The 12,260-nt window shown below is 35.4% G+C and overlaps 1 protein-coding gene across 1 annotated transcript in view; it reads right to left on the bottom strand.

Moving 5' to 3' along the window:
- Positions 1-1,035: 1,035 nt before the first annotated feature.
- Positions 1,036-12,260, bottom strand: part of LOC121391262 — a 65,359-nt gene continuing 54,134 nt past the window's right edge. Inside the window, exons 7-8 of the mRNA XM_041522950.1 lie at positions 7,612-7,848; positions 1,036-1,253 (exon numbers count right to left, since the gene is read on the bottom strand). Coding sequence (XP_041378884.1) covers positions 1,158-1,253; positions 7,612-7,848 — 333 coding nt within the window. The 3' untranslated portion in view covers positions 1,036-1,157. The remainder of the gene's footprint in view (positions 1,254-7,611; positions 7,849-12,260) is intronic.

The following is a 12,260-nucleotide window of genomic DNA, read 5'->3' as shown; positions in this document are numbered from 1 at the left end:
TCAGTTGTTTAGTTGGTATTTGAATACTGTATATATAACTTTTAGTGAATTTAGCAAGGCTATACAAAATTATAATATTTAATAGCACTAAATTTAAAGAGATGTACAATTGATGGTACAAAAAACCAACAACTTTTGAGCAATCGTTTTGCCAGTGATTAATTGAACACATTGTGTAATACTTCGGCAATCGTCTCAGTGATGTAGAGCAAAATATGTGCTCACTAACATGTTGGTACTTGTTAACAACATGCAAGTTTAATGTTCATGACTGGACTTGATAAAAATCTGATTCAGGAAAATGTGTACTTTAGACACAGTAGCTGGCTACCATTTGGTCGTCGACGATTGCCGAAGTATTACACACAGTCCCCTCTATCCCTCCACTACAACATATCAATAAAGGGAGCACTAGAAGTAACTCGAGCTATCTTAGCATGTGAAATCAGTTCATCTTTTTAAGTCATTTTAAAACCAAAACCAAAGCCAAAAAACTAATTATCACAATTAAATTGGCAAATTAACTCTTTTGAGTATAAAGACTGGGGTAATTCAACAATAAAAACTTGCAATATATTCCCCCAAATTCTATTTTTTGGTGTGTAATTTTCTGACCCTTTATAACTCGACCACCCAAGTTATAAAATAATATTTTAATTAAAATAATTTGACTTATAGGCGAAGATATACGGTAAATGTAAGTTGTCTGTAAGCTGCATAACATTAAAATTGATCCAAAATATTATTTCAGTTGATTCGACAACTTAAGCTTATATTTTTAGTGTCTGATACGCTGACCTCGATAAAGTTTTATGTCACTAATGTGTCACTTATTTGGATTTTGCTAAATTGTAAGATTGATAATATTTTATGATTTACAGTATTTGAATATTCGCTATTAATTTTCTTCCAATATTTGAATACCATTTTCAGACAACATACCAAGTACCGTCAATTTGGAAAATAATACATTGATCACTATCTTACTGCCTTCATGCAGGCAGATATACACAATTTAAAAATAATTACCTTGATAGTTTCCACATCTTTGTGGTAGAGTACAAAACAAATTTCATCCAAAGAACTTCTTGGATTTCCAGCAAGGAACATTTCAACAGTATCAAACATGATCTTCACAACCAGTTCAGGCTTGAACTTTAAATTCCCAGTTCCAAGAACAGGAAATGCAATGGTCTTGAAACGAATTGACCACTGGCTGTACTCAAACATGAATAGATGAAACTTTCCATTATCTGAAATTAAAATAACAAAATATCATATATCACAGTATTTACTGGTTGCACCAAAAATATATACAGTCTACTGAAGCATGAAACAAGGCAGTAAAAGTAGATGGCATAATGTTCTAGTAACTGTTCTTGCATACAGATTTGAAGCACATGTACACATGTAGATGTATAAGGCATTTTGCAAACAGGCATGAAAGTTAAACATAAATATAAATTAACACATCTACATGTAATTGTTCAGCAATGATTTACATTGTAAGACATGCTTTATATGTGACTTTTCTTTCAAATGAATGTTTACTCCACTTCTGTTGGTGTAAGAGTTTTGTCATATTGAATACATGTAAACTACATGTATATACCACTTAAGATTTATTTTTATCAATGTGTACATGTCATTGGAAATACATGCACAACAATGCTTTAATAACATTGCAAGTATAATGTCTTACTGGATTGATCATATAGGTCACTATTAGTGAACACATTACTGAGTACTGATCACATGGTGACTATCACAATAGTTATCTATAATCATTGGCATTTTGATGAGTTGAGTTTGCAAGAAGTGATGCACATAAATCAACATTGCAGTAATAAAACTGTATTGTGAAACTGTCAAACTTAAAGTGCTGTTCTGGGACATACACTAACATTTTAAATTCCACAATTAAATGCCTTTTTAATTCATTGCAATAACATTTTACAGATATGTAAATCAATAATTACAAAAATGCCTAATAAAAGCATTAAAAAATCACTCACATAGAACACTGATGGAAACGACCGAGTAAAATTCTTGGTAAAACCATTTGCCTGTAAATAGCCGTGACGTCATGAAGGGAACTCGCTTCACAGAAACCTACCATAAGATGACTCCCAGCACAAGTGAAAGTGGGACCGACAGCGACTGCCAGGCTCAATTATCATGCGTTTCTTCTCTTCTCCTTTTGATGATGAATAGTGTAGTGATGACTGGACTAATATTTGTGCAACAACAAATAATGCCTTTTCTTACACACCCGGTGGTGAGAAGACCATGTGTTATTTTTGGTTACACATGGTTCAACATGTACATGTGTTAACAATTTGAAGATATACGACTGTCTGCTTCAAGGTGATGACCAGGTCATCAATGCCATATATCCAATGAAAACCACACAATGAAAATCGATTACACTGTGATGTATAGTTAACCTGCGATGCATAAGTCAGCTACAAGTGCAACGGCTGTAAATAACTTTTAGTCGAAAAAGACGTTAAAATTTGCTTAAAACCTGGTTTTTGAGGATATGTAAGAAATAGAATAATACATTCATGTCCATTAGATACCATTTATCTCACAACTCATTTAAAAACGTATCAAACTCGCTCTCACTCATTGGATACATTTTAAAACAACATGTATTATTCTCTATACCAGTTTGAACCTGGAACGTCTTCTGAAGAACCACCAGACTGACAGATGACGATGAAAATGGTCGTGGGAGACAGATTATGACTAAAAGACTTGTTTTGTGTTGCAGAAAAATTGTTGGTACGGCATCTTTTTAAAAAACCCCCATAAAACATGGTATTCCCATGTCTCACTTAAGCCGACAAGCCAGTTCAGATGAATCAAAACTAAAGTGTCCACTGCTGTTGTAACTGTCTTGGACATTTCTTCCTGTCCAGTCTTTCCAGGTTGTTTTAATCACATTCACACACAGCTTTCTCACAGCAACATTACTAGGAAATGTGTGAAGACTAAATTCATCGGCTTTTGTATTGCTATAGCTACCAACAACACACCGTTTAACCATAATAAACACAAAAGAAGCAATGAACAACGGTGCTGGCTATCGAAATGATTTCCCTTCGTTACGTCACAGGTCAAATCTTACAGAACTTCCCGAAACAAATTCAGCTGGTTCTGTTTTTCAGGGGAATATTTTGAAATCGGAAATATACCGGTATATAATTTAAAACCCCCCAAACATTTCTATCATATTAAACAATATGTTGACTGACATAGCTCAATACATCACACATCTGGAACAGCACTTATGAGTTCCTCTCAAGGCTGGGATATTTTTGCAATGGTTAAAATTTTATGAACATGATTACGAAAATATGCTAGTGCGAAAATACATATATTTTATTCTTTATTGAAAACTATATATTTACCAGTATGGTATAATTTATTATCGTCTAGTCAATATACAAAGCCATCAGGTATTTCACATAACAGCAGAGCCAGCACCTGCTGAATCAGCGAATGACCTACATGTACAATTGTTTTCTCAGTCCATGTCCATTTTTGGCCTAAATTCCGATTATAAGTGCAGTTATCAATATTCATTTTATTTTAGAGTGACATACATGTACTGGCCTAAACCATTTACTCCAAGAGGCAATTGGCTTTTATCAGAATTTTAGGTAAGGAAGGTTGGACAAACCTACTTTATGTAAAAAGTGGTGCCAATTCCAAAAAAAGAGAGGCCAAAATCAGCTAATTATAGTACTGTACCTATTAAACCTCTGACTATTTTACAATACTATTTTGTGATCAAGGTCTGGCCAAAGAATAACAATGTCATCAATGTGGCCAACTTTTGGCCATAACCAGTTATTTTTCATAAAAAATTTTAATGAAATTGTACTCAATGTGAATAGCAGTAAAATTTCATGACTATATAAAATTTATGAAGCCAAATACAGAAAAAAAGGCATTTGCTGGTTTTCAAAAGTTTTAACCAAAATAATGTGCAAAGAGTACACAGACGTACATCATCATCACCATGCACTACCATCATGATTACCTTCACTATTCTGTTCAGTGGTATGAGACAACACATTTGACTGCTGGTAAACCAGTGATAGAAAAACTGCATTAGCTAAAAACAATTACTCCGGTATAGTTATGATCTGTGTTTGTGTGTCGAAGAAACATGATTCTTTCTTTAAAATGTGAGGAACATTGAATGACAACGACCTATATATTGGCTATAGCCAAATCAAATCCCACAGACAACAATATGTGGATAAAACTCCTACCTGCAGTGTATTAATTGACAAATATAAATACCACCATGCATCTCTCACCTTTAAAGTGAATCAGAAAATATTGGGGGTCAAGCTGCTCATTTCAGAGATAATGGGTAGGGTCTATCAGGGGTTTCCCTAGAGCGATAAGCCGACACGGCCCGTGCTCCCTTAGCCAGCCAAGTAATTCATGTCTGGTAAGCGCCTTAACTGCAGGACCGTGTCGGCTTAATTTGTAACATGTATACAAAACAATGGAGCTGTGATCCGTAACGTCATTCACCACACATTATCACACTTCCATTTGGTATCTCTGCAATTCTTTAGATGTTCACTTTGAGGTCCATTGATCGCACCGTTTTAATTGTCGGCGGGCCTGTGCTGGTCACGTGGTACAGATAACTGCTTGTTGTAATAGTGTATGTATGCTTGGGAATTGCGCATCAAGACAAATCAAAGAAAATACCTATTAATTGAATAAACATCTCTGAAGGTGAAATTCTTGAGTAAAAGATGTCACCATTATTTTAATTTTGTAAAGTCTTTGAACCAAACCGACACTGCTTGTCAATTTGAATACACATGCCAGTTTAGGGCCGAAAGACATGTTGGCTATCCCAAGGGCCGAGTTCAGCCAGACCGAGCGAAAACAAAACGTTCGCTACACTGGTGTGTGCGCTTCACGTTAAACCAAATGGACACTGCGGACACCAATCAAATAGTTCGCGAACGTTAGGAAGAACGTTCGTTGGCTGAACTGAGGAAAGCTCGGCGTAATATACGTCACACTTCAGAGTCAGCTGACACCCACGTGTCAAGAGATATCGTTGCGGACATGAACAATACGATTACATGGAAGTAAATCTTGATGTAAATGTGTAGAAAAACAATAGTTGTTTGCATCAATGAATACCTAACTGCAGTTTCGTTATTTCCTTTGTCTTTGTTAATTTTGTAGCTATGGTCGAGAGCACGCACTGAGATCGCGATCGCAGGAAATGAGCATGCAGTATTTATACAAATTGCAGTTAAACGTACACTGAATTAGTTTACAATAATCATGTTTGTTAGATAATGCTAGATATGTATTTGTTAAACTGTGAGATGACAAGCATTTAACACGACGCTGAAATCAACAGCAACAACACGGCGCAAATTATGAAATTGTTGGGGGTGGGGAATTGATGGGTGTTTTTTTTTTAAAGATTTAAACCCCCCCCCCCCCCAAAAAAAAAAAAAAAAACCCCACAAAAACAACCCCAACATGATTTGATGGATTGAAGGCAAACACTTAACTGTTTTCAACCTACTACCCCACTTCTTTTGGCTTGATTTTTTTGTTATAATGATGCTATATATGTAAGCGCCTTAAAAAAATCCTGGGGAAAGGCCTGTCTATGACTACACTAGTCCCTCACAAAATTTTAGGACCCCATACATGTTTTAAGCACAAGGCTACTTAACACAGTGGTACAAGATGAAATAAAATTGCATACATTTTTTTGCCCAGATGAAACATTTTGTTTTACAACCAACACGCTCACATTTATCACCAATCACAGGACTTGTGATGTTAACTTCTTTATCAAACTTTGACCCAGCTGGAAGTTATTTGGTTTTGTACTACCTGCAGGACACTATACAAGCAAAATATAAGAATATCTTTGCTTTGGGCTTTCCATTCTATGTTCCACCATCTGCCAGTAATTGGGTCAGGTCAGGAACAGCCTTTCTGTCAGCCAAATAGTAAAACCAGAGAAACATCTGCTGCTATGTACAAGGTTTCATATCTCACTAATTTGTGCACAACAGGCTTTTTGTCTATTCTTAGCACACTGGGGTCTTTTTAGTGCAGTAATGTTAATAAAAGCTGGTAAAGTGTTGTAAATGTTCAGAATTGCATTTCAAGTTAGTTTAATCTCATAATAGCTCAACATTTCATTGATTGTTTTGTTATTGGCATGTTTGTACTTAATTTGGGTTTGCTTATTTGGTCTTACTTATTTTGAACAGACTATTTATTGCCTCAGCTTTGGTACAATCTAAAGCCCTGTATGAGTGTCGAACATATGGAACTGATCTTGCTACTAGAAGAGACAAATGATAGCTATGCAAACGTGGTTTAACCCCTGTCCAAACATGACAGTCGCCAGAGTGGATGAAATATTTGGAATATTTAGCATCCATGATGACCTATGAAAGTTTCTGTAATAACAGCAGTGCTGGCAAGTGCATCATTAATGCACAGCTTTTGGGGAACTAAATTGATATGAATGGTATCTACATCCATTCATTAACAGGACTGTAGGAACAAAATGTGTGAATATTTTTCAGCTTTATGCTTAGTGAAATTAACAACATTTTCTTTACTTCAAATAACTAGTCATGTACGCACTGTGAGCTTGTACAGTCTCACATATTTTAATCTGGATGTCACCCATGTTGGGATGGTAAACTTTGTTAATCTTACCTTTTCTGTCACAGTTATAAGATGGACAATTTGTTTTTAGCAATCATTATATGTTATATGAGTCAATATTGGTAAAGAGGTTGAAACATTTGCCAGTCTCAGTGACGAGCAGATTGTTGAAAGTGTCAAGAAGTAAAAGAATCCGACACTGAACTGGAGCAGTCAGTGGCCATGCAGTTCCTGGGATGCCATTAATTTATGATTAAAACGTAAACACTTGCCTTTTGTAGAAGGGAATCAACATTCTGACTTGTGTTTATAAATACTACATAAAATATTTGATAATTTTTTACCTGGTTGGTATTTTTATTTTATTTTATTTTGTTACTGCCTGTTAGTTATATTTAAAACGTCATTCTCTTGACATTTAGCAACTTCAAACAAAAATATGTTGGTAGTACCGCCAACTCGATATAACGCCAAAATTTCACTGGTACATTAGTTGGCGTTAAATCGAGGTTATACTGCATCTTCATTACTACAGTAATAAGAATTGTACCTGCATGTATACATACACAGGCTTCTGAGAATTAAAAATTGGAGTAAACCATTTATGGGTTACATGAAAACAAATTCAAGTAACTCATGTTGCTTTGGCATAACCTGCAATTATCTTGTAAATGATGTTCTAACTTTTAATGTTCAAATGAAAAATGTGTTACACAAAATCAGACATGTGCAAAGAATGATCATTCTCACAATTTTCTGGAGCCCTTTTAAGTGCTCATGGACTAGCTAACATGCAACTGACAAACCTGAATTAATTTCACTATTCACAAGCATTTCTGTCATTTGTATATAAACATGATATTTTAAAACAAGTAAGTAAATATTTAAATATCTAGAAACAAAGATGAATATGCATACAGAAGTACAATACTGGTAGTTTTCCTTGTATTCTTCTAGTGCCCCATGAAAAATGGCCTTGCATGTCCGTAATTTGCCTGATGATGTTTTCACTACACAGCCACTTTCAATTCCTTTTGGGCAAAATCTGTAGCATTCATCTTGAACTTGTTGTCCAGCTAGCTCTAATATGGACTTTGAAACCATCCCATGAGATAAATCCAGTTTCCAGTTTGTTGAATTTACCAAAACATCCACCTGCAAAAATATTTAAAATGAGTCGAAATTATAGGATATTTAGTAGACTTTAATACTATGCATTTGACTGTAACTGGGTTGTGAGCTATATATGGTATCCATTTATGAACTGAAGCCCAGTCATGGTGTCGTGCAATATCTAATGTTTTTATGCACCCCATCCCATCTAAAATTATGTAATGGTAATCAGCACTTTCCTACTTTTCCTGTCACTGGGTTATTCCATGTCAAATCACACAATTTATCCAGACACCTCTCAGATTTGGCTGAAGACATTTCTAAAAATACCTTTATAGGCCAAATGAAAGAATCCCAGGTTTTAGCTTCATATGTTTTAAAGCTGCAGTCCCTGTAATATTTTTATTATTTAAGCATTTAGAATAGATGATCCAGTTCTGTTTGGTACATAAAAGGTCCACCACGTCGCTATAGTTTCGCAATGCTTGCTTATCTAAATTATCTAGGTCAACTATAAATGCAATGGCCAGCTTTGTTTTTCTTCATTTAGCAGGACGCCAGCAGAACTGGGACTTTATGTGATTTGTGCAGGAGATGAGCTTTTCATGTGATTTTGAACAAATTTAACTGTCTTGATTGAGGGGTCGCCTCATATCATCTTTATATCCATAGAAGAAGGAAAGAAGGAAATGTTTTATTTAACGACACACTCGACACATTTTATTTACGGTTATATGGCATCAGACATACACATGGCTGTTAACAAAAGTAAAATGTTGTGACTGAAATTTAAAGGTATAGGGCATTGCCCTGGTTGGGGGTTTAGATGGCGGATGTCAGTGCCATGATTATATCACCATTCAAAATGGTAGTGTTTTACATGACAATTGTAGTCCACTTTAAACATGTATTTCTCCCAACCCAAACCCTGTTGGGGTTTTTTTATTGGACAAAAACATTAATTTGATGGGTCCTGCAGTGAACCTATATTAATAAAAATAGTCCTATTAGGCTGACATTTGCTGGGGTGTTCTTTCACAAGCTACGGACATTTTTTTAAAAGTTTGCATTATTACTTGATATTATTTATTTAGGCTTGATCGCCAGCTAATGGGACGGCAAATCAAATATTCAAATACATTTACATCAGGTTGCCGTAGTCTTATTGCAAATTCATTATGGTCGTTAAAAATTGGGGTAAAAGCCAATGTCTGATACTGCAATACGTTAACGTTGAATAGTCCTTTGTTGACCTTTGTGTCCATTTAACAATATGTAACATAAAATCTGGCAGTTTTAATACCCCTATCGCTCGTGTAACGTTTTGTGACCATGTCATATTTTACTTTGGGGTATTTAGTAATACATATATGTTAAAATAAAACGGCAATGACTGGTTGCATACTTTATTAATTAACATTACGTTGCACAATAACACCCCCCCCCCCCCCCCCCCCCAATTACGTTTTGTCACACATCCCATAATTCCTACTCTCATAGTGCACGTTGAGTAGTTCTCGAATGACCCCATTATTCAATCGTAAATAATAAAGAAGTAACATACCGCTGGTCGGTAAATGTTAATTTTTCACCGGATCAATTTTATTAAGTCTCAATATCTATAATATGCAATCTAATAATCTCCCAGCAGAACTATTACATTGCAACAGTGTTCAAACTCGCACGTGCTGTTCGTCACATGGTGTGACATCGGGTACGGCCATTACTTCAAAGGGAGTAAGTAGCACATTTAAATTAGGAGGTTTTTTTCACTTAATTTACAACTACTGTAGTAACGTTTTTTTATAGTGGGGTTTAATTACAAAAACCGTACCAAACATGATTTAATTTAAAAAAAAAATAATAATAATAAAATATCTGGAAAAAAAAGTACGAAACATATGTACACACCTTTTTACAAAATAAATCGTCTGCTTAACCTTCTGACTACTGCAGGCGAGATATCTCGCCCGACGTCACGTCAGTCGATATACTGTACACTGTATACAGTGCATTCCCCAATTCATATTTCCCGCCGTTTTGCACACGACACTTACAATAATTAAAGAAAAAAGATTTTTTTTTTCAAAATGGTGGTTTTTGTTTTGATTTTTTCAATTGAAAATACCTTGAAATTTTGAGTTCAAAAAGTGGTTTTCGGCAAGTATTTTCGCTTGACAACAATGGCGGCACGTCGCGGTAATTTTCAGGGATCGATAGCTGATTGTAACAGCTAATTTTGATAATAAATTTGAACCAACAACGAAAATTACCAAATATTGCAATATGAATCGTAGTTCGGGTTTTAAAAAAAATTCTTGTCAGAAAACCACTGTTATCGGGACTAATGGACATAAATACTGGACAGCTGGCCACAAATGCCCGTAAGTAAACGCAACTTTTTCGATTTTTTGCCTAATTTTAATCACCATTAGCCGATCTAAAATAATAAAAATTACAAAAAAAGACACGAAAATAATACTTACCGATTCATATATGAACTTTATTTCATGTATTTATGAAACATTTAAGTGAATATATGTGAGTAAAAATTATAAACTTGTACCCACTCAACGTGGATTTTGTTAAAAATTAATCCAGTAGTCTAAAGGTTAAAATAGCACAGAAAATGGTAGTGCAGGATGCACATTAAGTCAATACTTTTACTTTCTACATCCGTAAAATTAATAGCGGATTGGATAGATATATAGCTAGATAACAATTTAACGTGTCCATATACCACTAGGGTTGGACGTGTTGCGATATATCCCAAATATTGTTAACGCAAATGGATGGATTAAAACAAAAAGTTATATTCTTCTACCAAAAATATATTATATCAGACAATGTAGGCATTATTACTAAAAACTACGATACAACAGACTGTATCAAAACAGGATACACCTAATTTGCATATCCAGGTCAGAGTTGTTCGTCACGTGTTCATAATCGATTGGTAAACCAAAACGAAACTTTTTCGATGTCATTTTAAAAAAATATATACAATTAGCTAAATTTGTAAACATTTTTATGAGAGCAACTTTGGGAATCTTTATTGGGAAACTGTTGGGTTGAAGGGTCTAATTGGGGAAAAGTTTGATATTGGATTGGGAATTTACGTTAGGGAAATGGGGCCGTTCACCGGCCCCAAAATGTATAGTAGTTTATACCCTGTGATGGGTCCCTAAAGGGGGTCAGTGGGGCAAAGAAAACGTCCGAAGTGATCGGGTTGACATTACGGAAACCGAAAACGGCCTTAGTGATTCTCATTTAAAAAAAAAAAAAAAAAAAAAAAATTACTGAAAAGATAATTTCCACAATTTCTCTGACGACGGAAATCCGTCTCACGACGGACAGTTAACAGCCATGCATACATGTATGGTTAAGGACCACACAGATATTGAGAGAGGAAACCCGCTGTCGCCACTTCACAGGCTACTCTTTTCGATTAGCAGCAAGGGATCTTTTATATGCATCATCCCACAGACAGGGTAGTACATACCACGACCTTTGATATGCCAGTCGTGGTGCACTGGCTGGAACAAGAAATAGCCCAATGGGCCCACCGACGAGGATCGATCCCAGACTGACCACGCATCAAGCAAATGCTTTACCACTGGGCTACGTCTCGCCCCTTTTTATCCATAGAGGTATGGTACATCATCTTTCCAGGGGTCGGTGAGTGGGGTATTTGACTTGAAATTTTGACAGTGGCCAGCTGTTGGCATATGTGTTACATGTAAGGGGGTGTTAATAATTACATAACGCTCTAGTGGTAGAGAAAGAGGGTGTTCGATTTACTAACATTTTTCAAGACTATATTTTGTTTTTATTCATTACTTAGACCTAAAAAGGTGGGGTTTTTTTTGGAAATGCACGGTCGGTCTAGGATCAATCCCCATCAGCGGGTATATAAAAGGCCATGGTATGTGATATCCTGTCTGTGGGATGGTACATATAAATGATCCCTTGCTAAAAAAAAACATGTAGCAGGTTTCCAAGGCGCGTGTGCAGGGATTTCAGCGGGGTTGGGGGTTGTAGACTGTGTTGAGCGAAGTTTATATGGGGCCATGCTCCCCCAGAAAATAATATATTTCACATTTTTTAAACTTGGGCAGGTAAGGGTTTCGACCCCCAATGCCCTCCCCCTGCACATGCACCCGTTTCCTCTCTAAGATTCTACATGTATGTCAAAATTACCAAATGTTTGACATCCAATAGCAGATGATTATTAAATAAATATGCTAACATTGATATCATTAAACAAAACAAATTAACTTTACCCTTTCCAAACGAAAGAATAGTTATTCAAATTTGTCAATTTTAACACGCATAAAATTAAGTGAAAATGTTCATTGTCTACTTTAGTATATTTTATTAAAAAAAATTATATACATGATCAATGTGTTACTAGTGTACAAATTAAACTTTGAAAGTTCTACTAACACTTTATA

The sequence above is a fragment of the Gigantopelta aegis genome, unplaced genomic scaffold (genome assembly GCF_016097555.1).
Source record: "Gigantopelta aegis isolate Gae_Host unplaced genomic scaffold, Gae_host_genome ctg2018_pilon_pilon:::debris, whole genome shotgun sequence".
Lineage (NCBI taxonomy): Eukaryota > Metazoa > Mollusca > Gastropoda > Neomphalida > Peltospiridae > Gigantopelta > Gigantopelta aegis.
The sequence above is the reverse complement of the archived record's forward strand: the minus strand, read 5'-3'. Positions and strand labels throughout refer to the sequence as shown.